At 41.7% G+C, this 27,777-nt stretch overlaps 1 protein-coding gene across 6 annotated transcripts; it reads left to right on the top strand.

The window, feature by feature from the left end:
• Positions 1-140: 140 nt before the first annotated feature.
• Positions 141-27,520, top strand: osbpl9 (oxysterol binding protein-like 9). Of its 6 annotated transcripts, none has more exons than XM_089000367.1 (24): positions 141-266; positions 1,235-1,285; positions 5,406-5,484; positions 10,401-10,477; positions 15,063-15,158; positions 16,755-16,802; positions 17,249-17,278; positions 17,364-17,414; positions 17,777-17,815; positions 21,184-21,277; positions 21,542-21,646; positions 22,199-22,355; positions 22,464-22,576; positions 22,645-22,763; positions 22,887-22,972; positions 23,936-24,116; positions 24,491-24,599; positions 24,855-24,965; positions 25,041-25,104; positions 25,176-25,316; positions 25,424-25,502; positions 25,876-25,967; positions 26,061-26,196; positions 26,340-27,520. In XM_089000367.1, exons 1-24 carry the CDS (start codon positions 156-158, stop codon positions 26,412-26,414), a joined length of 2,244 nt encoding a protein of 747 aa, XP_088856493.1. In that variant the 5' UTR covers positions 141-155; the 3' UTR covers positions 26,415-27,520. The 6 variants fall into 6 exon arrangements, with proteins under 6 accessions (XP_088856493.1, XP_088856492.1, XP_088856494.1 ...); XM_089000366.1 differs by having other exon boundaries at positions 10,374-10,477; XM_089000371.1 differs by lacking the exons at positions 141-266; positions 1,235-1,285 and adding exons at positions 5,200-5,337; positions 7,205-7,343.
• Positions 27,521-27,777: the final 257 nt, after the last annotated feature.

Genomic DNA, 27,777 nt, shown 5'->3' with positions numbered 1-27,777 from the left:
TATATTGACATCAAACGCATTCGACTCCGGTATATCTCGTTGAAAACACGAATTTACGCGGAAAATATCGTTTATTTAACTTTATTGATATAACAACTTTTCGTGACGTCACTGTCGAGCATAACCGACTCCTCCCAGGCGTCAGTGTTGTCAAGATGGCGTCCATCATGGAAGGGCCACTGAGCAAGTGGACCAACGTCATGAAAGGTTGGCAGTACCGGTGGTTTGTGTTAGACTACAATGCCGGTCTGCTGTCCTACTACACGGTACGTAGATTCTCTCCCGTTTGGGACTCAGAAACGTCTCACTGCGGGCGGCCGGCGATATACTAGGAGTTGACGCTGGTTGTGATGGGGGGGGGGGGGCTTTGGTGTTAGTCAGGAGTTGGGAGTCGCGGACAACAACAGGCAAGTCTGCTTGTTGACGGATCGTCACATGGACCAGTTACGATGCTGGGTGAAGTCCAATTGACCAATCCGGTGGCAGCATTTCCTCAGTACTTCCGTATAGCTAAATTGTTAGCAAAAGCGGATATCGACCAGCTGTTTTAAACCTACACAGCATATAATTTTTAATGTTTTGGGGCGTCAGCTGTACAGAATTGTGTTCATTGTTAATACTATATGTTAATGTATGACAGTACTCAGTTTACTCGTTGTACTAGTTGAATTTAAGGCGACACGCAGTGGGAGGAGTCGACAGCGAACGTTACTTGTTTGTTTAGTATATATAACATGGCGATGAGGAACCCGCACATTGGCAAAAAGTCCAAGCTGCCACATCAAAGTACTACGTTAATGCCAAAGGGGGTTATCTATACAATGTCAATGTTATTATAAACAATGAATCCTTCAGAAACATACTTTTCGAAGAGCTGGGATTCTCTCGAAACTCCTTTAACCTGAATGCACACGAATCTTTGGATGTGTGCATGAAATGGTGCATGATGCAGAACGCCATCAAGAAATACAGAAATTGTGCTTGTGGTTTATTGACAGAAACCGTACCTCATAAGATGTCTGTCATGCCAGGAGACACGAGGAAGTCATGAAGGCTTCATTTTTTTTTCCCACAGATTAAGAGTTTGTTTGCTGTTTACTTTCTGAACGCATCATCACCGTTTAATTCCAGCTTTGCTTAGAATTCATCCACCGGAAATGGTTATGCATGGTTTATGGTAACCCAGTTTTGTAAGTACAGGTTTATACAAGCTTGTTCTATTTGTTTTCCTCAGTCAAAGGACAAGATGATGAGAGGGTCCAGAAGAGGCTGTGTGCGACTTCGGGTAAGTTTTTCAAAGTGAATGGCATACATTCCACACTTCTATCCTTCTCCAATCCCAAAACGTTTCAATTAAATAGTTGTAGTGTGGCTAGAAAAATAAGTCACTGGTACATGACATTGAAAACTACAAGCACAATGTAGCCAGACAAACACTTCATGATTTTCAACACATACAAGATGAAACTTGTTTGTAATATCTTAACCAACATATTCAGTTATCATGCTTCTATACTCTCTGAGACTGTCGCCTAGTTGGTAGAACATTTCGCTACATTGTACATGGCAGCAGCTAGGCAGTTCGTTAGAACATGCACGTACACGGGGAGGTCAGAGCTGGAGTTGAACTTGGTACCTCTACACTGTGAGGTCATCCCGCTAACAATTGGACAACTGAGCCAACCTGGAGGGTGTTTAATTTTAAATATATTTATTGTCTATAGTTAACCCCGCTATTTGAAGTGGATTTGAATTTGCCTTTATTAGTCTCGCAGTGGAAGAATTTACATTTCACAGCAGCAAAGTGATGAAATGAATGAAAGTAGTAGATTGACTCATGAATGCCAAAAATCTGCATGTTATTGACTAAATCATGTATAATTAAAAACCAGCTCTGCTGGAAGTGAAGACATGACAGTTTCAGTCAAACAATTTCCAGAATAAACCTTTTGTTTTGGAATGATTTCAGACATTTCACACGCTAAATAACTACACCAACATGTTAGTTACAATGGGCTCCATAAGTCACTTGCACGGGATTCATTGTGATCGAGATGCATTTACATGCAACCCTCCACAAACATGGTGAAGAAGGGAGTCCTCGCCTTCCTACGATGGCAATATAAGAGGCCACAAATTTAAAACAACCAAATGAAAAAGTAGTAAGTATGATGGTAACCGAGTGTGCAATCCCATGTCATGTGACAACGCGTTCTTACGCGCCTATTAATCATAGCCTCCAAATGTGCGAAATCGACAACAGTATCAGCCAGACGCTATTCCTAATAGCATAGCACCATGGCCAGAAGAAATGGAGTATGACAATGGTGGCGAGTTTTTTTTTCACTCACAAAGAAGCGTAAAACATACTTTCATTGCTGATCAAAGTACAAATATAATTTATTCACTTGTTAGATAATAATCCTCAAGAAGGATTTTTAGGACTCTGCTTAGCTCGGGAAATTGGACTATTGTCATAAATTCACATCTTTTAGTTGATGTTCAACAATAATTTTCCAAATATTTATAATACATAGATGTAGCACCCCCGTGACTGGTTTTCCTTTCAGCCCCAAATTACTAAATACGCCGCCCCTGGCTAATTATCTCCACAACTAAGTCCAATTTGACAGCCTCAATGTTTTGTTGTGTCTGCCATTTCGCCATTAGATGGCAGTATGTTATAGATGGCCAATAATCATTATGTAATCCTAAAATAAAAATGATCCAAATTCACGACATTGACGATTCTACATGCATTCCAACGCGTGGAGCTCTGTAACATGATATGCACATAGTTTACACTGTTGTCTTGGTTGGGAGGAGGCTGTAGCGGTTTTTGTCCTACCATGTAACCTTGGCAAGATATAACAGCAAATTCTTTGTCAAACCAATTTACACTGTGCTGCACATTTCACACAAGTTGGGAAAGACAGTCTCATTCAGTTATAGCTTTGAATACTTCGCTTGTTTGAATGTAAAGTTGTGAACATACGACACACACACACACACACACACACACACACACACACACAAAAGCAACAACATAAACAAACCATTGATATGAAGAGGTTACAGTTCAGAGTACTACATTATTGCCCTTCAATAAATGATTAACTTTGTGCCCTGCAGTCATTTATTGATCCCAATTTATGATTTGGTCCTTTATGGTTGGTAACATTCCTTCTGTTTGTACTAGGTCAACCGTAACATAGCCAGTAAATATTATTACATTCCATTGCACTAATAACAGTGAAGGCTACATATTTTACAGATATTATGGAATTATTTTACTTAATCTCTGATGAACTTTAATCTTTTTCACCACATTACTTTTTTTACATTCACTATAAATGCCATCAATTGTATTTTATTTATACTCCAGTTAATCAGACTCTGTTTATCTTCTGTGATTCACTTGTACGAACCTTGGTTATTTCTATGTAACTATAGTTCATCTTTTGTTGGAGCGATGGGGAGATATTTAATCCCTGTCAAAAGATTTCTAAGAAAGCAGCATGTAGAGCACCGATCACCAGTCTTTTGTATTGTATTAAGTAATGCAATTGGTTACCAGTTTTATTCAGGTATCTGAAATTACCTTAAATGACGTTAATATTCATTGATATTTGCGGATCGAACCTCTGAGGATGGAGGACACTGATTTGCTGAGGCGACGACCCCTTGAAGGGAAAAGCCGAAAGGAAAACATTTGCCCATAGGAAGACATTGATGATGTTAATAGTTGCTCACAATTATTATCAATGATTTCACAAGGAAGTAAACAAATGTGAATCTACAGCCTTTTTTTACATACATCTTTGAAAGTATTCCTTTTGAAAATGCTCACTTTGCCAACACTCCTTTAATCACCCTTGGTGAGCAGTTTGAGCAGGCAGGCCTGCTGGCTACTCATATGGGCCTACGCGTTGCCTCTATGCCGTAAAATGCATTTCATTGTATTAACAATGACAAATCAGGCAAAATAAAATGTGTTGATGTTTTAGCCATATTAACTCATTCACTGCCAGCTGTGCAAAAATGTGTCCACTCCAGTGCCAGGGTCTTTGTCATTGTCACTCGAATTCCAGGACTCACAGAATATTGAGGTGTAGGACTAAATAAACATTCAATGCAGCGTAAGAAACCTTAGACTCTCTTCTTTCACCAGAAAAAAAGAGTTAATTCCTAAATTATATCTAACTGGAGTAATAGAGCTTGAAATGAGGTTGGCTGTCCAAAATACAATGTAATACATACATATTGGTTTATATCGTGATTTAATAACAGCTGAAGCTGTAAAAAAGTGCTAACATGGGAAAAAAGGGAATTGCTGCCCCCTTATCAAAGGGGGAAAAAAATCCCGCAGGTCTGGCTTTATCGGCACCCCAGCAAGAAAAAACACAACCCGAACAAATTCTGGAATAGCGCTCTACGTCATATTTTCAATTCCAGAATGCATTCGGGAATTGCAGTACATGAGTTAAAATGCTCGTTCCACACTAAGAACACTTTTAAAGTGGTGTTTTACTCCATTCACCCATCTTGGAGTGTTCCTGCGCATTCCTGCCTTCTGAACACCAGCCCCTCCCAATCCAAGAGAACATCTCGGTCCTCACTTTTGTACATCATAAAGTGAGAAGACACCGCTAAACCGCCCCGGCAGACTAAAACACACACACTTTTTCCAGCAGCCACCAGGACCTTGGAAGTTGTACCGTCCTCTACATACTACTTGTATTTTTATGGGTAGTCGTTAATAATTTACTCCAATTTTGTAGGAGGTGGGGATGTGCATTAAAGGGCGCTTGCAAACTGCGAAACAACTAAAGGGGAGTACTTGACAGTCATGTGTCAAAGATTCCTGGAGTCTTATCAGAAAGAAACAAGTTATTCTTAAATATATACCATGCATTTGACGAGTTTTGTGAAAATCTGTCAGAATTGTTACCATTGGTCAGAAATATGACAACATAAATATGAAACGTTAAGCTCCTGAGTTCGTGCCCAGCCGTCAGAAGTTTCCAATTTACAGACCCTTTCTTGGTTTGTACAGTAAGCAGCTGTGAGTCACACACCCACATCCAGTTAGGTTGCCAGCAGTCGTGTTCCTCTGCAGTCCTTTTAATCTGTTGGCTGGCTGTCCCTTGTGTGTCTGTTCCTCTCCTCCTCTACCCGCCTTTCTCCTCCTCTGCTTTTCAAAATCCCACCCCCTCCTCTTCGTACTTTTTCCTCCCTCCGTCACTCCAAAGGGCACAGAGATGTTGTGTGTGTGAGGGAGAAAGCTATGGCAGGAGGGGATGAGTTTTTCTTGAAGGAGTTGAGAGTGAAGGAAAGGTAATTTCTTAAAGAGAGCAAAGTGAAGTGGGTCGTGTCTCGCTAACGCTCTCTTTCCTCTATCTCAGGGCGCTGTGATCGGCATCGATGACGAGGACGACAGCACATTCACCATTACAGTGGACCAGAAGACTTTCCATTTCCAAGGTGAGCTGACCCCCTTTTAATTAATTTGGCCGTCTTTTTCCATTGCTCTTTCTCTGTGGTCTACCCCCCCATCCTGCTGCTGTTTATTTGCTCGCTTGCTCCATCAGTCTCTCTCACTCTTGCTCCCTTTCCCGCCCTGTCTTATGAAACACTTGGATCAGTCTTGTCGAATGCCAGGAAGCGTGCACAGTAGAAGCATGCTATGAGCAATTTGAAGCTTTTTCTCCTGATCAGTGGAACATGGCCGAGCCTCATGAAGTTGGATGAAGGAGATGTGTTCCGCTGCCCACTGCGTAGATTCCGGGAAAAGAAACAAGGAAGGAATCTGTTTTCCTCAGCACTCCTGACTGCGACTGAGTGCGAAGATTGCTGCTTGTATGTGTTGCAGCTGCACCTCCGGGACTAATAAGGGAATACTGCTGAGCTAGAAGCTGAGCTCAGGTCTCTCCTGGCTGTCGCCTCTACTCGTCCTTCACTAGAAGCCTGCTGCTCCTGGCACCGTTAAAAAACAAATCAAACAAAAAAAAAACAGTTTGTCTGACCCATGGGATAGGAATTGCTCCAAGCAACTGCCTCACCCCTCGGCAACCGCATCCAAGCTGTGCCAACCTTTTCCTCTTCTCGAGCCGGTCACCCCAACAGGTTTTGAGCTTGCAGCAGTCCCATTTCCTTTGCATTCGTTCTCGCATCCCTCCAGTGGTGTACATTTTTCTTTGCACTCTCTACCACCTCATCTCCCCTTTCATCACCGGCAACCACTCGCCACACTCCATGGGCTCCCCGCCCCTCTCACATCCTCCATGCCCTCTCCCATGTCTGTTTTCCGAAGCTGCATGCTGTGGTTCTACAAACGGAAGGGTAAGGAGAAAACCACCCTCGGCTTGGTCGACATGCATTTCAACAACTAAGACGGAGAGGAGAGGATTTTGATGACCTGTCATCCGGGATTTATAGTTCAGGCAGAGCGGTGTGTCCTGTGTTGCTTGGGCATATTGGTTTTGTTGTTGCAGCTCAAGGGTATTGTTGTAGTCAGGTGTGATAATGAATAGGCTATGTGCAATTTTATACATAAACCTATTGTTGGCTAATTGAGAAGGTATGACTGTGCTCTAGTTTATTTGGTGGAGACATTTTCAGGGCGGAAATAATTGTGCACAAATATGTTTAAAGTAACAGTATGATAACTTTTCTCAGAATCTTAACTGGCCTTCTCTATTCAATAAAGGATAAGTGAAGTTAATATTTGTTACTATATGTGCTTTGCGCCACACACTAGCCAAAACTGTACTTCTGATTAATTGTTCAATTTAGGAATATTAATTAAGCCGCAATATCCGCTTGTTTTATCCATCTGGCGGCCATTTTGCCACTTGCTTTCCACAGATAAGGATTTCACAGTGCCAAAGGGCTTGGGTAACGACCGTCATGGCTCACCTATTTTCTGGATTTGGCCATGTGACATTCACAAGCAGTGTCCTTAGGCCCTGTGGTATAATTTCCTTTCAACACCATGTGGCAAAATCGCCATCTCTGTGATTAATAAAAACAAGTAGACGACTTAAGTAACACTCCACAATCACAATATTAGTCCGAATGCCATGTTTCGACTCATGAGGGCTCATACAACATATTATTCTAAAGAACATTTTGGATTTAACTTTGCCTTTGAGTTTTGTTCGCAGGCAGTATGATTCTGCTCAGTACGTTTCCCTTTTTACAGATAACATTCCCTAAAATGAAGACACCTTCTGTGAAATGATTTCCCCTGGTGGATGATGGCGGTCATTTTAATGTCCAAACTGACAAGAGGCTATCCCCATTTGCTGTTGTTGGAGGAATGAGGAGAAAATTAGCATCAGGTATGCGTCGTACATTAAGACAGGCTTTAGCTAGGAGATTTGATGCACAGGATGTTGTGCCGAGGAGATTCTTCTGCCGCAGTAAAATGATCCTGGTTTTAGGGTGCTGGACTGTCACTCTCTTTCAATCCTCAGGACTATGAATATAGCACTGTGTGCTTTTTTTACCTCACACAGACCCCTGTCAAATTGTTCTTTAGCTAACGAAGTTTTTTCTGGGATTAATGCACAATACCTCTTGTGGGACGATCCAGTTTATAAGCAGAAGTGTAGTTGTTATTCAGTTGCTGTGCCAGCTTCAATTGCATCTCCGTCTCTACTGTGCTTTTATTTAGAGGAGGATCCATAATTAATCACCCCCTCTCTGCCGACGGTGTCTGAGTTACCTGAGAGCCTTTTAGCCTCCCCCTTTCCTCCACTCTCATTCACCTCCTGTTATCTACCATCGCCATCCTTCCTGTCTTCACTTTCCACTTTAGTCAACAGCAAAAAACCTCTTAACTGTTCCGTGCCGTGTCGTGATATGACCCACATGGGCTCAATTTTCAATCACTTTTTTCCCCCCTCAGCATTTTGTCTGGTAGTTACCCATGAGCCATTCAGCCCAAATGAGCACACGTGATCAGCATTGATGGTTATCCTAATATGCTGCATTGTCATTGCAGCACAGTGTGGGTCTTAGCAGTGTTTATATTGTTCTCCATCCCCCAAGAGCATGCACACAAACATCATCTGGTGGAAAGATGGAGGGATGAGGAAAGAAAGGGGTGGGCGCTAAGCACTTTAAACGGAAATATTAAATTCAATAAATAGCCTGACCTCTTTACACACAAAACGCTCCCATTCGTGTGTTTTGCTGACCGCAATGTTTATTTTACCTTTTAAACTTTATATTTTTTCCTCTAAAATTCACAAAGCATGATAAAACAATGTTTTTTTCTGAGTTAGGAATGCCTGCCATTACGTGTGCACAGTGAAAACATTACACAGAAAAGCCACGTTTAACCTGTCGTGAGAAGAATTAATCAATTTATCCTCTTCAATATATAACTAGTTGTTCCTGCTGAGATACCAATGCGACACAAATTATTGGGTCAGTTTAGGTCTTTTTTAATCTAATTTCATATTTAACAAGAGTTGAAGAAAAAAAACATTTTCCGAACGAGGTTGAGGCTCTTAGTTTCATGCTGTGCATTAAAAAGCAGACCTTTCATGCATCTGTGTGTTCTTTTTAATACATAATGTGTCTCGGAAATAAATTCAAAAATGTGTCTGTCCAAGCTTCTATTGTTCTCTTGCAAAACCTATGGCAAGGCCGCAGTACTACTTTAATCGAGAGTGGAGCAAAATTACATTAGCCTCAGTAACCTCTTCCTCACGAGAGTCTATATAGGCTGAAGCGAGAAGAAAAGAGAGGGACTCTGAGTGGGTTGACCCAAGCCTCAACTGTCTGTCTCATTTGTTTAAAAAAAGCTTCTCTGCACTGTTCAACCTGTCTTAACTCATCAATCCATCAACTGATGCCCTGTCTTAATCTTACGATTGCTGATATAAAATGGATTAGACCGCCAAAATGGAGGGGAGAGAGGGAGAATACATTTCTGCAATGATTAGTACTCATACACCAGTAACAGTTTTCCTCAAAATGTTTTTCCTTAATTCTCCGAGCAGCCTGATGAAGCGGAACACGTTTCTGTTAAAAAGGTCAATTCAGTGTGAAATTTCTTATTCCTGTTCTAAACATTTCTGCAAACTAGGGCTGAGCGATTATGGGGCATTGGGGAAAGGAAACAACAATTGCCGTTGTCTGGAATCGATGTTGATCTCACAATTAATAACATTATTCATTGATTTCAAAACTTTTATTCATTCAACTTCTTAAAATGGTCTTCGTAGCCACCTACCCGTTCATCAAAACACAGACAACATGGTGCATTCAGGGCATTTTCCTATCTTTGGGAACTTGCAAATGCACAAAGCCATTCCTCACAATAATTGTTTTTCTTTGTATGTCATGTTTTTGCTCATGAGAAGCCAACATTGAATTCATTATTACATTTCAGTGAATTTCCCAGTTAAAATTGAAATAGTCCACAGCAAAGCACATTATTATGGTGGATGTTTTTTTAACGAGAACGAGATCCCGGATGCAAGCGACCGAAATGAGCTTTCTCCGTCGGGTGTCCGGGCTCTCCCTTAGAGATAAGGTGAGAAGCTCGGTCATCCGGGAGGGGCTCAAAGTCGAGCCGCTTCTCCTCCACATCGAGAGGAGCCAGATGAGGTGGCTCGGGCATCTGATTAGGATGCCCCCGGGACGTCTCCCTCGCGAGGTGTTCCGGGCATGCCCCACTGGCAGGAGACCCCGGGGACGACCCAGAACACGCTGGAGAGACTATGTCTCCCAGCTGGCATGGGAACGCCTCGGGATCCGCCAGGACGAGCTGGAAGAAGTGGCTGGGGAGAGGGAAGTCTGGGCTTCCCTACTGAAGCTGCTGCCCCCGCGACCCGACCCCGGATAAGCGGCAGAAGATGGATGGATGGATGGATGGATGTTTTTTTAAGACCGGTTCTATAATAAATTTAAACAAATGGGTTGAGCACATTATCGTCTTGTTTTGGGTCAATGTTCAATGTCAGCCAGAGGGTCTTGTGTGTGCGTGTGTGTGCGCGCGTGTGTGTGTGTGTGTGTGTGTGTGTGTGTGTGTGTGCGCGCGTGCGTGTGTGCGCGCGTGTGTGTGTGTGTGTGTGTGTGTGTGTGTGTGTGTGTGTGTGTGTGTGTGTGTGTGTGTGTGTGTGTGTGTGTGTGTGTGTGTGTGTGTGTACAATGAGGGTGCAGCTTTGTCATGCTCTATTTCACCCAAAGATAAACATTTCAAGCATCTGACCTTACAGTGCTGATTGTCTTGCATTGCTGAATTGAAACATGGTCCTAAAAATATCTGCTTGGATTGTCTTATCACAAGCTGCATTTTTCAATGTCAAAGTATATAATGTCTACTGATAAATCCATGTGAGAAATATAACTCACAGGGCGTGTCTGTATGCTTGTGGCCACAGCCAGAGATGCAGACGAGCGAGAGAAGTGGATCCACGCCTTAGAGGGAACGATCCTGCGGCACACCCTCCAACTCCGGGTAAGAAATCGTGCATGTCTTTTTTATAAATATTTGTCTGTTAGTGTGTGTTTTTAATCCTTTTAATTCTGACACAGTAAAACTCATTTCCGGGTTTTCTTTGAATGTCTGCAAATGCATTTTTCCCTGTTGGTAGTTTAGAATTTAGCACTGGAAAGAATGATGTACAGTACATATCCTCCAGGTTGTGGGAGTGTCTCAGTCTTATGCGTCGCTCAGACTACACGTTTTTTGCCAACTTTGTACCTGATAGACATGTCGCAGACAAACGGACACAGTCCTGGCCAATCCTTTGAGTCATGCGTTGTAAAAGAAACTGCGTTACCTTTTGTAGTGTGACACAATAAAGGGCTGCCGAGTTGGTGTGTCACGACCACGACATGGAAGGTCTGGTGTGACAGAATTGTTTTTTTTTTTTTTTTTTTTTTTGGGGGGGGGGGGGGATTAGGGAGGGTTGGCATGTTCGGCAAATGCGAGTTTTTTTTCAATTCATTTATTGGTTGATATATGACCAAGATTACTTACTTGCTTACTTTCTCTTCCCTAAAACCTAATTGCATTTTTATTCCATCATATTAAAAGCTTGAGTGTTCATGTTTGCCTTTCTCCCCCTTGCTTTTCTTTATTTGCTCACCACCAGCGCCACCCATTGAGGTGTAAAGCCTTCTGATGAGTTTAAGTGCATTGCTCATTAGACACACACACACACAGGAGGCCTATGCTGCTGTCACAGCATCATGTGACCCAAACTTTCCAATCTGAGAGCTGCTTGCTAGTCCAACCAAACATCTGCCCCCGACTGTTTCAGCCAATAGGAGCAAACGTTAGTGATACTTGCCCCTGTCAGTGTTTGCTGCTCCTTTCGTGTGTTTTCTCCACTGCCTATGTGAAAGGAAGTCTGCCTTTCCTGCCAGGGGAGGGTCATGGATTAACTTCGTCTCATTTTAAACGTCCTACTGATAGAAGATAAGACAGGATCAACTAACTCGATCCGAAGGTTCCCGCAGTGAAGATTGTCGTATTGCGGTGCAGCGCAAAGGTAGAGTTTATTGTTCCTTTAAGAAAGAGCAGGAGTGAAAAAGAGTGGCAATTTAGACCAGAGTGAGGTGCCTTGTTTGCTGTTGTAGGAGGAAAATGGTTGTGCACAAGAAGAAGAAAAATCCTGTGTCAGGTTTACATGGCTGATGGACTAGATGTGCAAAGTTTAAACATGTCTATTGGAGGGCAGAACCATGTAAGTAACACCCAAGAACAGTTTGGCATCACAGCAACAGCTTAAGCGGCTGCAGTGCCTCGTTGGGACAAACATGAAAAGATAAACACAAAAAGGCCAGTGTGTGAATAGTTCTGTTTGTCAAGTCTGGTGCTGTGAATTTGTTTTTGTGTGTAATGTCTTTCTAAGGTAATTGTTAAAATATTCCCAATATGAATTTGCCACCAGCGCTCACCGATTTGACTTCTTCCGTGGAATAAGGGGGAATGCAGGGGCAAGCATGTGACGTGTCTGCAAAATCTTGGTTACAGTGTAAAAAAAGTAGCATTGTTATTATATGTCTTGACTCACTAGTGACTGACTGTTTCCCTGAAAAAAAATACCCTGCAAACTCAAAGAAGTGACTGGACTCGGTGATTAATTAATTACTTTTTATTATCTGTTTTTTTTAATAACATATTTGACTGCTGGGTGGAGGAGCAATTCACAATTCAATTTACGTTGGTGAATAGCCCGACTTGAACTTGTTAACGTTTTGCCACACACAGGCTTCAAACAGTTACAAGATTTAAAATCTTGTTTTTTTGTGTGTGAGAAAATTTACAAATTACAAAAACAACAATTACAAAAACAACTTAAGGGAGTGTTTTAATACAAAATAATCGAAAAGCACCTTGGCTCATTTTGAGTCCTCAGGCATAAATAAATGTTTTGGAATTTGTGAGGAAGCCAGAGCACCTATAGAAAACCCATGAAAGCACAAGGAGAGTATGGATACTCCATATAAGAGTGCCTGAGTCCAAATTGCAACCCCAAACATCAACTGTTGGATGTACAGGATATGTAAAACCTTCACCATGCATATTTGTTTAGGTTGTCAAAATGATTGCATGGTTTGGATATGTACGGCATTTTATATTATAACAGTTTTCAGCGCATTTAATCAACTAAATGACCTCAGTAGTTTTGTTTTGCATTTCTTTTTGTTCAGGCTCCAATGCAGACACCTACATTTTGTCATCATGTTGACAGTTGAAATCACCTTTGCCCCCCCCTTGAGGAAGTTTGTCCAGTTAGCCACAAGCTTGATGGACGTTTGGCTAACACAGACTTTGTTCCCTATAAAGAGAGTGCACTTTTTTATTTTGAAATAGATGACAGGGCGGTGTTTGGTTGCTCATGGCTTTTCTTCACGTCCCCTTAAGATGCACTTTAGCAAGAGGAAAAAGCCCTGCGGGTCCACGACACGCTGGCACTGAGCGACCAAACAAAATCAGAGCAGGGATATCGGCTACAAAGGTTTGATTACGTGATTGGATTCCATGTGACTGCTGCTGTGCAATGTATGGCTTTGCTGCTCAGCAGACTCAACATCTGCTGTTGTTCTTGTTGTGAAATGGTTTTGGATATATTTTCTGTTGTTGAGGCAAGTAAGTCTGTGCGTGTAGGTGTGTAGTTATTTTTAGGAAGTCTTGTGTGTGCACATAAATCTGCACTGCCAGCTGAGTTTTTCTGGTAAGAGTGAAACTTCCAGCGACTAGCACTGGTGAAAGAATACTTTGAATCTCGCCACTTTCATCTTAAACTGCTTTCAACAACAAAGCGTACGAGGGAAAAGTGATTCGGACTGTCCATGTTTTGTGTTATATGTTATGTTTATTATTTCACTTTTTTTAACTGTTTTGTTCAGCGCTTTGTTACAGCTACAGCTGTTGTGAAAGTGCTATATAAATCAGGATGTGTTGTATTGCTCAACACATAAGTTGCTCTAAGTAAAAACGGTTGGTTTTGCCATGCAAGTCTCCTTATTTTCATGTCAGTCGTGATGCACATAGTAGCATTTCTGTTTTAAAGGTTATAATCACGCTTTTCCTTGTTAGACTCACTGATTCCGTTCGGGTGGTCGCTGCCGATCTGATGCCTTTCACAATAATGATACCTTTTGATTTTTGGGAATATTTTCCCAGAACATTTTCCCCGCACTCCAAATTTCTACCATGTTGCAATAGGACTTCAGAGTTTCCACTGTATAGTACTTAAAGGACAACCGACGTCACATTTTTGTTTCCTAACTGACATCAGAAAAACTTCTTATAGCATCTAAAATACCCAAAACACGCAGTATGATATTTTTAGTCAAATTCAAAACACCAATAAAAATGACTTAAGTGTCTAAAAAGTACTTCAATTTGAAACCGGAATTGGCCAGTTTCAGAAGGTCCCGCCCCCATGTTCGTGGTGTCACGGCAAGACGTCTTGCCTTGTTCGAGAATCAAAACAATGGCTTTAGATTTGGAGAATATGCTTTCTTGTTACTCATCCAATTATGAATATGATTCAAATAGTTCTGAAGAGGAAAGCATACATGTTTGCAATCGATAAAATAATTTATTCAGTGTCATTTTGAGGCATCAAGGGTGGGAAACGTCGCACCCAAAAAAGGCAGAAAAATGGCGACAAAGCCGTGTAAGGAATTAATCAGCCCGTTTCCACAGGCTGATTAATTCCTTACATGGAGCTTTGTCGCCCTCTTCTGCCTCTTTTTGGTCCTAGATGACGTTTTCAGACCAAAGTACATCAAAATGCATTGATGTGATGGAAGGACTGCTACTGTGTGTCATTTTTCCGGTCAGGGGTGTTCCTTCAGTGACGTAGGGTGAGGACTCGTCACCAACTCAAAAACCAGACTTCCGGAATATTCAGCGCAAGTCTTAAAACGTAAAATATAGCTATATGCGGTGGAATCTTTGTAAAATACACTCAGTAGAAGTCATTTGAAGCCATTTTACAAATTATGGACACAACTTGTCCGGAGACGTCGGTTGTCCTTTAAATGAAAGCAAGACAGATGCCCCAATTTGCACCCCTTTGCCATTTATCTTGCAATGACCTTATAATGCTGATTATGTAATTAAATTGTCCCTAACTGGATTGCTCCGTGCCTGGATTAAGTCTGTTTTTAATCAACCAACAATTATGTGCAGAACGGTCAATTCGCGCGCACACAAAACACTTTCAACCCCACGGTCTTGGTTGCCTTGATTGTGTTTGTCAGAACCTGAATGCTCTGATCCCAGACAGACGTGCTTGTCTGTTGTATCGGCCAAGCTCCAAGCAAAGGTGCTTGTATGAACAATGGTGGTGTGTGTTGCTAAAAGATTCTCCCAAACGGTTGATATTTATGTATGCAATGATATATATTTACAAAACAAAACATACACATCCAAGACATGACACACATCATGTACATTACTCTGTTCATTTTGACTGCAAATGCATAGCAAGTCCAAATAGAACAGCATGGTAGACATTTCAATGGATTGTGCATTGTAATCTGCTAACCTTTTTTTAAATGTCTTTTTCTAAACACAGGAGACAGAGGTGGAATTTGTACCTAGTGTCCAAGACTTTGACAGAAAACTTTCCGAAGCTGATGCCTATCTACAGATTCTGATTGACCAGTTAAAGGTAAAACAGCAAATACCCTCTTGAAGCACACAGATCTGAACTCATTGACATGCAGTACATCCAACTTGGCTGTTAAAGTTGCCATCTTTTTTTGTGTCTCGGGTAGAACCTTGAATTTCATCATTACCGTAATCCTTTGCAGATATAAAACGGCTGGTTCTCAATTTGTTCTGTGAATTTGTTTTTGAAGTGGTCCATTTAAAGTGTATTTATAGTGTGAGCGCATGCGTTGTGTCTACTTGTCTACTTGTCGGTTGATCCCTTTTATACAAATTACGAAATGCTTTCGGTGGGTGTTACTCACCGACGTAAAACAAGAGCAGACAGATTGAGTATACAGCATCTGATATTTATTTATTTATAGTTTTTGTTTTTGTCACTAAGATGCAAGTAGTTTTGTCACTAAGCAAGAAGTAGTTGCAAAATAAACTAATTGTGGGGTTTTGTAATCCACTCATACGCAAAATAAATGTTGATCAAAATTTCTTATTAATTAAAAACTATTATTAATTAATGGCATAATCAATAGAATCACTAAAATATTCTACAGTGACAGCTCTTAACAAGACACAGCGTTTGTATGGCTGTGGATATGAAATGCTGTGAAAAACGCTGTTAAAAAGTGATATAACTCAATCTAATCTGAAAAAGTCTATTCCAGGTTATAACTGTGGAAATCTTAAAACTGCACTTACTGAGATATTTTAAATCGTGTCTACTTTCCTAACTGCTATGAAATGGGTGACAATGCACATACAAGTCACTTGAAAATTGGAGTGCTTTAAAGGACAACCGATGCCTCCGTACAAGTTGTATCCATCATTTGTAAAATCAATTCAAATGACTTCGACTGAGCGTATTTTACAAAGATTCTATCGCATATAGCTATATTTTAGGTTTTAAGACTCCCGCTGAATATTCAGGAAGTCTTGTTTTCGAGTTGATGCCGATCCCCACGTGACGTCACGTTTGGAACACCCCTGACCGAGAAAGCGACACACAATGCATTTTGCGGTACTTTGTTTGGTCTGAAAACTTCGTGTTGATCCGTGTTGATGGCGAAATTAGAAGGAAAATACATAAATGACGCGATGGTGAACCGTTGTGTATTGCACCAAGACTACTATTTGATATTCGTCTTGGGGCGGGACCTTCTCAAACTGGCCATTTCCGGTTTCATTTTGAAGTCGTTTTTGAACATTGTAAGTCATTTTTGTTGGTGTTTTTCATTTGACTAAAAATATCAGTCTGCGTGTTTTGGGTATTTTAGATGTCAGTTAGGAAACCAAAAAATTGTGTCGGTTGTCCTTTAAGTGTAGTACTTGACTTACATTTCTTACATTCCTTAAGTGTCACTCTGTCCTGATTGTATTTATGACATTCGTTCAAATGACATCCCGGTATTTCTGCCTTACGGTCTCCATCAAGATAAGGTTGTTCACCTTTTTTAGGCTTCAAAGTCTGGAATGGTATCGGCGCTTAAAACAAAAATTTAGCGCTGGAACTGAAGCAATATAAGCAGAAACTTCGAGATGTATGTTGTAGTACCACAAAATGCAGACAGTGAATTAATTGCGATTTCTGTCGTTCTCCCAGCTTTTTGATGAGAAGATCAAGGACTGCAAAGAGGATGAATCACGCACAGTGAGTACCAGCAAATGCAAGCCTGGGTATCTGCTCCTTTTTTCTGGCCACCATCATAGGCCTGGCCAAATACACCAACAGCAGGCTGATCATGAATGATCAAAAAAGATTCCCCCTGCCCCTCGTTTCAAAAATGTTCATTTGAAAAAGCTAAAAAAAAACAAAGAACTGCTCAAAGCAACTTATGAATGTGTGCAGACAAAATCGGCATGCAGTCAAGTTTGCTCGCTGTCCAGTTGTCCGGTGTCCAGTGTCCAGTGAGGAATTAAAGCTGGGTATTGCTGGAATTGCACACTGTTTTCTGTTTAAGTGCGTTTCACCAGCATAGCCTATTGGTCATCAACATCCTCCCCCTAAACTCCCAAGGACAGAACATAATATCAAATTATTTATTCAACTCTTTTCTTCATGTTGGATTTTATAGCATCTCACATGTTGTGTTTCAGAAAATTGAAATTTTGAGGGAGACTACTTGTGTAAGTCCAAACTTAACACACTTTCCTTCCTGTATTTCAGTTCTTGCTTACGGATTTCCTTTTTACGCTGGCTTTTTGATTTCAGAGTATGGTCGAGTCCATCAAGCACTGTATAGTTCTGCTGCAAATTGCCAAGGTAAGTGTGGCACTTGACTACCTGCTGGCTTTTTTTTCTTTTGTTTAGCTTTATTTTTGGGTGTTTGCTGCTTGGGTGTGACATTTCCCTGTCATCATCAAGTGACCACCACATCTGTTTGTATTTCTGGGGTAGTTCCCGGCTTTAGGTTGCTTTTTGGGCCAGCGGGCATTGAGAATACAACCCAAGTAATCATTTCATCACATCAACATGAAAAATAGCCTTAAGATGTAATACGATTCTATTTACCATGTACTTATTTACGAATTTTGATGTGATGAAAGGATTGCTACATGTGGCAAGTTGCTAAATGACATGAAATCTACGTCAGTAGTCTAACATTGTCTTCTTAAAATTTTAAGGACCAAAGTAACGAACAGCAACACGCAAACGGACTTATAGTAAGTTTTGACATTCTCTGTCCATGACATGGATTGAAATCAAACCTACTGCTAACTTTCTTTTTCCACTGAATTCACCACACTGTAGGCAAGAGGATATGACGGAATCTCTTAGTGCATGCCGTCATTATGTAAATTTTTTTCCCCTTTCCTCACATCTGACACTATTTCCTCTTGATCTTTTGAAATCGTTTTCTTGATTTCATCTGTGATTTAGTCTTTCTTACTACTGGTTGGGAACTACTCTCGATCGTGTGTTTATATGTGTTAGGGAACAAATGTTCATTGTTTGTCCATGACGTGTTTGCATGCATTGTGTGCGGGGCCCACTGTGGGAAGGCTGCACTGCACCGGAGTCAACAAATGCACCATTGATTTGTCCTCCGCACGATGCCTACATATTGACCCATCTGGCACTAATTAATGGCTATGCAGCCATCCTTCGAGCACTTTAATGTCTATGCCGGTCTCATCCATACTCGGAGTATAATGTAATGTAATTTTTTACAACTCAGACATATTCAGGCAGATAAAACTTATTTTTTCCCTACATGTATCTCAAATGAAATGTAGCCACAAGGGGCACAAGCCAGTGTCTTATTGTGCCGGTCCCAAGCCCGGATAAATATAGAGGGTTGTGTCAGAAAGGTCATCTGACGTAAAAAAAAAAATGCCAAAACTAATATGCGAATCAAACCTCTGAATCCCATACCGGATCGGTCGAGGCCCGGGTTAACACACAAGGAATGAAGATCAGTCGCAGCAAGACAGAATATATGTGTGTGAATGAGAGGGATCCAAGTGCAAGAGTGATGCTACAGGGAGATGAGATACAGAAGGTGGAGGATTTTAAGTACTTGGGGTCAACTGTCCAGAGCAATGGAGAGTGTGGAAAAGAGGTGAAGAAGCGTGTCCAGGCAGGCTGGAGCGGCTGGAGAAAAATGTCAGGTGTGATGTGTGATAGAAGGGTTTCAGCTAGGATGAAAGGAAAAGTGTATAAAACACTGGTGAGACCAGCCATGATGTTTGGACTGGAGACAGTGCCACTGAAGAAAAGACAGGAAGCACAGCTGGAGGTAGCAGAGCTGAAGATGTTGAGGTTTTCTTTGGGAGTGACCAGGTTGGATAGGATCCAGGAATAAGTATATCAGAGGGACAACTCATATTAGAGGCTTTGGAGAGAAAGTCAGAGAGGCCAGACTGAGATGGTTTGGACATGTCCAGAGGAGAGAGAGTGACTATATCGGCAGAAGGATGCTGAGCCTTGAACAGCCATGATGTTTGGACTGGAGACAGTGCCACTGAAGAAAAGACAGGAAGCAGAGCTGGAGGTAGCAGAGCTGAAGATGTTGAGGTTTTCTTTGGGAGTGACCAGGTTGGATAGGATCCAGGAATAAGTATATCAGAGGGACAACTCATATTAGAGGCTTTGGAGAGAAAGTCAGAGAGGCCAGACTGAGATGGTTTGAACATGTCCAGAGGAGAGAGAGTGACTATATCGGCAGAAGGATGCTGAGCCTTGAACAGCCATGATGTTTGGACTGGAGACAGTGCCACTGAAGAAAAGACAGGAAGCAGAGCTGGAGGTAGCAGAGCTGAAGATGTTGAGGTTTTCTTTGGGAGTGACCAAGTTGGATAGGATCCAGGAATAAGTATATCAGAGGGACAACTCATATTAGAGGCTTTGGAGAGAAAGTCAGAGAGGCCAGACTGAGATGGTTTGGACATGTCCAGAGGAGAGAGAGTGACTATATCGGCAGAAGGATGCTGAGCCTTGAACTGCCAGGCAGGAGATCGAGAGGAAGACCGAAGAGGAGGTTTATGGATGTGGTCAGAGAGGACATGAAGGTAGCTGGTGTGAGAGAAGAGGATGCACAAAACCGGGATAGATGGAGGACATTGATTCGCTGTGGCGACCCCTGAGGGGAAAAGCCGAAAGGAAAAGAAGATGTATCTCAAATAAAGCTTATGAAGCTGGAATCTTTCCGGAACACCACAAAAACTGTTTTTAACCAATATTGGCCATTCCCAACAATACTCACGTGCGCTTCAATAAAATCAGTGTGTACTTGTTGTACTGGATGATAAATTGGTGTTGATCGTGATGCTGGAGTCATGTCATTGTAGGTCTTCTTAATCTCCAAGACACGTAGCGTACAGGATTATCAATAAATAGCACTGTGTGCTCTGTCTATAAATGATGATCATATTTTGTTTTTTTTTTCCATAAACTGAGCTAAATATACAATCACGCCTTGAATACCATTTCAACATCTGTGACATCTGCCTCTCATGTGCACATATGGCCGGTTGGATTTCATCCACCTTGTGATTAAAATCGAGCGTGCGTGCGTGTGTTTGTGTGTGTATGCGCCTGCGTGCATGCCTGGGTGTTATTATTTATACATAAAATATTGATGTGTGCTCTTACTTTTCAAGCTACTTACGTTATCACTTCACAATTTTTCTTCAGTACACGTCAATATAAGTATGAATCTTTGAATCTAAGCATTCACAATTGTTTCTGACAATTCTAATTGTGCTTGACCCCCTAAACCAGAAGGGGTTACATTATATTTTGTCTTGTTTTGCCATTATGACGGTGAACAACAATGCAAAATCATCTCAAGCGGCTAAACATAAGATCACATCTTTAATGACAAAATAAGTGTGTTAAAAGATGCATTACGGTCTACTGAATGGCTATTTTTTCATTTTTTGTTCAGAAAGGTTTCACGGTGAAAAAAGTGACAATGATGCCAATTTTCTGTCAGGAAGATAATCATTCCCTTTAATAAAAATCATGGAGACTTTTTTGACCCACGAGTGAGCAGAATAATGTAATTTTTCTTTTTGTGTGTTGTATATTTATCGGTGGGGCAGTCGGGAATAACCAATGACAGGCTAACACATTTTCAGGGCTCCTATCTTTGGGGTAGCATACCCGCTAATGGCTGTACACCACAGAAGACAAAGCCTCGGCTGATTCTCACCGCCTGGTTGTCAACGTGTAACTGATTTTAGGCGTTGATCAATTAACTGTTTTGGGAGGGTTGTCCAGAGTTCAAAAGGTACTGTCAATTATTTTGCTGCTTGCTGTTTGCATATTGATTCATGAAATCTGTTCATATCTGTCATTCTGGTAAGTGGAGCGAAAGGGAATTGATCTGCCCTTGCAGGAGGTGGGGCCATATAAACGTTCACACATTTAGTCGAGCATAGGTTGGTCCCCAGTCAAGAGTGAATAATATCCCTTCAGTGAAGCTTTGCCTCCAGGCATATGTGGTTATAGATATTAATATCGACCAGTCACGATGTCCGGCATATGTCCATACATGATATAATATGACCAATCGATTTTCCCATAGAGCACCATCAACCCTGTGGATGGGATCTACCAGCCGCCTCTGGACACTCTTGTAGCCAACACCACGATGCCAACACAGACCACTCTCCCCACAGGTAGCTCTCGGACATGATTGCCTACGCACCTTCTATCTACAACAACAAAAAACGGTGTATAGAATTTACTACATTTTATTTTGTAGAAGCATTTTATGAAATTAAATCGTTTGGAACCGGATGATTTTTAAATGCACAACCACTTAACAAAATAAAATGGAGTCAATTCAACACACCATTTAGTTCAGTACATCATATCAAAGCTTCTTAGAAGCTATAAAGTCTACTTTCCTCTTCCTGTATATTTTTATTTTGGCACCAAAGATACTGCTCAGGTGTGTAAATCAGACCAGCGACCTTCGACCTTACCTGTTGGTCCTGTCGTCACCGTTATGGGCAGTTTGCAGACTCCAACTCCCAAGAGCACAGGTGAGCTATTACTTCGTATTTTTGCTTGAGTGAAATAATCCAAACGTGCAAACCCTGCTCTGTGTTCATTTTTTAGTACAGTTAATCCATGTTATCAATTGATTTCAGTTTTATGTTTGCTTATTAGTTTTGTTGTTGTTGTTGTTGTTTTTTTTTTTTTTTGCAAAGGTCATTTTATCCGTTCTTTTTTTTGCTGGGGTTATTGCAAATAGGTTTTTTCCAGTTATTTTTTGCAGCTTCTGTAGGTCAAGATGCATCCTCCCTGATTTCACATGGAGCTCGTTTTAAAATCTGCCAATATGGGAAAATCAGAAATTGAATTTTTGTAAGGAGAGGGGGCTTCAGGCCATATCGCTCTGCCCTGAGTTGCATCCTGTTCTGTCCCACTGTGGGACCATTAAAGGCTTTCTGATCTTTCTTTCTGAAAGCAGCATACTGGAAAAAGGCGTCATTTTGACACTTTGCCAGAAGACTGCTCAATGTCCCATTTAGGCTTGATGACATTGTGTCGTTATGTGTAGCCTTCTAACACTTAGCTCATGCTTGTGTCAGGGAGTGGCCCATCAGGCCCCAACAGCGGCGTCACCTCTCCATCTCTCATCCCCCTCCCCTCGCACTCGGTGCCAGACTTCTCATATTCCTCCAGCGAAGACGAGTTCTACGACGCAGACGAGTTCTACCAAAACACCACTTCCCCCAAACATATGAAGTGAGTGGCTGCTACAAATTCACGTCACTGTAACATCCCACACTTTACTGAGCGGTTTACTTATCCCCTGTGTCATTTGTCCCAACGTTACCGTCCCGATGCTCTCAGTCCCTCAGGTCCTCCAGCTGCCTCACCCCTCAGCAATGAAGAAACAGCATTGAAGAGACCCGACACAACAGAATCACTCAACTCAACCATGTCAAATGGCACAACCGAACCAGGTTAAAAAAACATTTGGTTTGGATTTTTAAATTTTTCACACAGCTACTTGACAGACTGTTGTGCTCAGATCCGTTTGACAGCCATGACGACCGTGACGATGACGGTGAGGGCGAATCCGTGGAGGAGCACAAAAGCGTCATCATGCACCTGCTCTCGCAAGTCCGTCTGGGCATGGATCTCACCAAGGTAACGGCACCCGGTGTTCTTTCTATGCCAAACGGTGCTGTGAGCTTTTTAACTCATGACTACCATCAGTCGGCTGTTTGGATTTGCTTCTGAGCCGCAGTTTGTTTCCATCCTAATCCTCAGGTGGTTCTGCCTACCTTCATCCTAGAAAGGAGATCTTTGTTAGAAATGTATGCCGACTTCTTTGCACATCCCGACTTATTTGTAAGGTAACTGTCCTTTAACTTTATCATGGCTGGTGTGCTTCTCGTGTACTGATTCCTTCTAACACGTTGATCGAGAAAATTTGCATTTCTGTATGTAGTAGTTAAATATTTGACATCTTTTGTCAACATTTAAACTGATGTGTGGAAAGGAGACACATGCTTTATGACGATTTAAAACATTTCGTAGTTAGTTAGTCAGTTAGTAATATTTCTGTGACATGGATGAATACTGAACAAATCCTTGCTAAAATACATTTTGAAATTGTGGGAATATCTTATTCAACGTCAAAGCTGTTTTATTTTCTTTGTTGAGTACATTTCCCAGATATTTGGATTTCAAATGATGTCAGTTCTTGAAACTTGGGTTAAACCAAGAGCAAAACCATTTTCTACCAACGCGGATGCAATATCACGGAGAACTTTTTAATGATCATTGGATTCTGTATTCATTTACATATTGATGGAGACTAGACAAACACAAAGTCATCATGTTTAAAAGTTTAATTTTGTTGTATGCGTTGCTCCCCTGGGGCATGTCGCCTCTCGCAGCTGGGATAACAGTAGAGCACACAGAATCAAGGCCAAATTGAAGGAGCTTGTTAACTGATAATACAGGATCTGCTCCATCCTGATGAGAATGTCCTTGAATAAAGTTACAGTTGTCTCAGTTCGTGGAGGAATAACAAAGTACCTATTGTTTACACAGGGAGGTGTCTTAGTCAAAAAATGTCCACGGAGGTCCGGCCGAAAAGCACGGCATGCAAACAAGGGAGAATGTTTGTCTGATATGTTACTTGTAATTTGCATATGTCCCCCAATGAAAGTTCAGCATTGAGCATGGAAAGTTGAGTTTACGTTGGGGAAGCGAACACGTCATTGATAACTGAGATCTTTCTGAGTCTGTTTGTTCAAATTATTCAAAGCTTATCTCTATGCGTAGTCATGCAATCCTTTGATTTCCGGCAGTATCGCAGAGCAGCCGGATCCCCGTGATCGCATGGTTCAAGTGGTCAAATGGTACCTATCAGCCTTCCACGCGGGCAGGAAAGGCTCGGTGGCCAAGAAGCCTTACAACCCCATCCTGGGAGAGGTCTTCTTCTGTCACTGGGATCTGCCTTGGAAGACTCAGGACCCCTCCAATAACGTGGTGAACTAAGCTCTCTCTCTCTTTCAATCTGTCTCTTTTTCTGTCTCTCTCTCTTTCTTCTGTCTCTCTTTCTGTCACTGCCTTTCTCTCTTTCTGTCACTGCCTTTCTCTCTTTCTGTCTCTCTTTTCATGCCTTTCCGTCTCTCTCTTTTTGTCTCTTGTCTCTCTTTGTCTCTCTTTCTGTCTCCCTTGTTTTGTCTCTCTCTTTTTGCCTCTCTTTCTGTCGCTCTTTCTCTCACTCCGTCTGTCTCTCTTTCTGTCTGTCACTCTTTCTGTCTCTGTTTCTCTCTCTCTCTCTCTCTATCTCTCACTCTCTCTTTCTCTCTTTCTTGAGACTCCTATGCAGTCTATAATGTGCCATCTTCTGTTTTCAGTCATCTTGCACTGCTCCTGTGCAGGACATATTATCAGAGGGTCCGGTTCCATGGTCTTCACCCAACAATGTGTCTTTTGTGGCAGAGCAGGTCTCTCATCATCCACCCAGTGAGTGGTTGTCTTCCATCGCCAAACACAGTCGAACGTTATCTGAGATTTTTGGGGGGTGTATAGTGTTTGATTCTCACCATATTGAAACATTTGAGTTTGTTGCAAACTCAAGTAAAACAAATATACATAATCATTATGAAAGTAATTTTGTCGAATTTTAATCAGACTTACAGGTGTTGCACAAGTTCAGCTCTGATACTTGCCGGACAAAATTTCCAAATTCTTGAATTTCTTTGTCTCCTCTTGTTGCAGTTTCTGCATTCTATGCAGAATGTTTAAGTAAGAAAATCCAATTCAATGCTCACATCTGGACCAAGTCAAAGTTCCTTGGCATGTCGATAGGCGTTTATAATATTGGACAAGGTATGTTTGATTTTTCATGTACTTTCCCTGTTCCCTGTCTTATTTTGCACTGAATCGATGACACTTTCCGTGCAGGCTGTGTGTCATGTTTAGAGCACGATGAACATTACATCCTCAACTTCCCCAACGGATACGGCAGGTGCGTGCTTTGCCATTTCTCCACGGCCATATCGTCAACGCACCTTTGACTGATGTGAGACCTTCATGCAGGTCCATTTTGACCGTACCCTGGGTGGAGTTAGGTGGGGAGTGCAACATCTCATGCTCCAAATCGGGCTACAGCGCCAACATTGTGTTCCACACCAAACCCTTCTACGGAGGCAAGAAGCACAGAATCACAGCGGAGATTTTGTAAGAAAAATCCTGATTCATTTCCAGACTTTATAAGCCCCTTGGCATTTTTTGGGGTGGTATCGAGGGAATAACATCACTACTGTATTGCTGATGGTCTATTGCAGTGCACCGAATGATAAGAAGTCCTTCTGCTCCATTGAAGGCGAATGGAACGGAGTGATGTTTGCCAAATGGGCCACAGGGGTGAGTTATCCCTCCGGCTTTCACAAGACTACTCATGTCAAAATACATTTCTTGTCCCGCTGATGAGAGACAAGCTTTCACCCTGACGCTAATGTTTGTAATTTTTGTAGCTTTGATTTCTGACTTGTTCAACCTTTAACCATTCTCCACTGTAGCCGAAAATGTTTTTTTATTATTCTGACGTCGAAGAGCAGCCATTGTTGCTCATTGCATTTGAATCTAATGTGATTTGAATCTCATCGAAAGGCAATTCATTGTTTCAGTTTTCACACACAACATCAGAGGCAACATCACGGTCACTGTATAATTATTATTCAAATGACAAGCAGGAAAGCAAAAATAAATAGCGGAATATGAAATCTATTTATTGCAGGAGAACACATCGTTCATTGACACTAAGAGGATGGCCATCTTTAAGAAGAAAGTCAGGAAACTGGAAGATCAGCTCGCGTACGAGTCTCGAAGGTGGGACATTTTTGGCGGCCTTGTGTGTCGCAAAACTCATGTGGAAAGAAAGACAAATGAACCATGGCTTTTCTCCTCCCTTCAACTTGACAGACTTTGGAGAGACGTGACCCTCAACCTAAAACTCAAAGATATCGACGCCGCAACAGAAGCCAAACATCGGCTGGAGGAGAAACAGAGAGTAGAAGCCAGGGAGAGGAAAGAAAACGAGCAACAGTGGGAGACCAGGGTGAGCCCCGTCCACATTTTAATCTACCGAGGTTTCATTTAGCGACGGCTGTTTTGACTACGATTCTTGAATTCCCTCTTGGGGAAGGAAACTCTCTAATGGATTCATCTGCCACAACGTGTTGCTTCTCTGTGTGTCTCCAGCTATTCCACGAGGACGGAGAGTGTTGGGTTTATGACGAGCCACTTTTAAAGAGACTAGCCTCCCCTCGACCCTGAGAAGAGCATCACATACACCCGTCCAAGGACACGTCCTCCTGTCCCCCCGCCTTTCCCGCACTACATGCATTATGATTGAACGCACACTGCAGAGTCTTCATAAGAACTCTTTAGCAAAGACCACTTGTACACCGAGCCTTGGACTGACTGACCGCCGATGGCATTGTGTATGCTACTATGCATCCGACTGTAAAACAATGGGAACGAATGAAATTAAACGGAAAGCACCTATAATGTACCCAGGCTTTTGTAGAGCACCTGAACAGGTTCAGCCCAGGTTCTCAACCGGGCCACTCCCATCTTCGGGGGTCTTTAAATCTAATAATACCCTTTTCACATATAAAACAGAGTTTAACATCTCAGGGAATCTGGTTGAAGAAAGCAAGCCCCCTCCAAGAGTCTGGCACCCTGATGAGGATGACGAAGATGTTAGTGGAATGGTTGAACCTTAATTGGGCGGGGAAAACGTTCTCTGCTTGCCTGCAACTAGTTATAACTGTTGTTTATATATAAATATAGATATACATACGATACATATATTCTCTTTTTTATTTTTCGTTCTGGCAATAGTGTAAAATATTTAGAAAGCCTCAGATGGTCACGTTTGATGATCTGCACTCATTTCAATTGAGTTTGGTCCATTTCTTCATTGTACGAACCAGTTAAGGGCCACAGAAGCCATAGCATCGGAACACACTGATGGAAATATATTAATGCAATCCAAGAGTTATCAGCAATGTTTGTTGAAAGTACATAGAACAATCCGATGAATATGTTTCTATGTAAACTGAAGGCATTTATGAACAAATGATTGTGTGGCTTTTTGTTCCTCTTCTGGGCCCCTTTGTCCATAATGATGATGTTCTGTTCTGTATGCATTACTTGCAAGGGGACATTGGAAACAAACCCCAAAAAAGATGGGAACATTGCTGTTTTTTTGTGCTACTCCAGTTCATTTAAGATTTTTTTTGCTCAAGTTGTGAACACTGAGGGATATTTGACTCTTCACCTCAAGTGTTTTTTTCCCTTTAGTTACAGTGACGTCCACTTTGGCTCAAAATGCGATGGATGAGATACATAAATAAATTCCACCTGAAAATGCGAAAGTAGTCTTGTCTCATTGACTGACTTCCCTAATTTGCAGACAAGAAAGTACCTCATAATAGCCTCATAAGTGAATTATCAGATCCACACAAAAGTTACACATGCAGCCCAATGGCGAACTATAACCTTTACATATCAATTCTTGTCTAAATTTCAGACTGTGTGCTTCGAAGGCAGAATTTTTGGTGACATTGTGTTACTTCCGGCGTAACTCGATTCCAGGTGGTTTGGAAAATTATGGAGAGAATTTGCAGGGTTG

This window comes from Hippocampus bargibanti, linkage group LG07 (assembly GCF_051943395.1).
Source record: "Hippocampus bargibanti isolate YZ-2025 linkage group LG07, ASM5194339v1, whole genome shotgun sequence".
NCBI classification, from domain to species: Eukaryota; Metazoa; Chordata; class Actinopteri; order Syngnathiformes; family Syngnathidae; genus Hippocampus; species Hippocampus bargibanti.
This window is presented reverse-complemented; position numbering and strand designations above follow the sequence as displayed.

Excerpts from the sequence above, each read along its gene's own strand:
- osbpl9 (XM_089000366.1), top strand. The coding sequence starts at position 156 with ATGGCGTCCATCATGGAAGGGCCACTGAGCAAGTGGACCAACGTCATG. Across the intron at positions 17,816-21,183 it reads AACACGCAAACGGACTTATA|AGCACCATCAACCCTGTGGA; the intron begins GTAAGTTTTGAC and ends ATTTTCCCATAG. Across the intron at positions 22,356-22,463 it reads ACTTCCCCCAAACATATGAA|TCCCTCAGGTCCTCCAGCTG; the intron begins GTGAGTGGCTGC and ends CGATGCTCTCAG.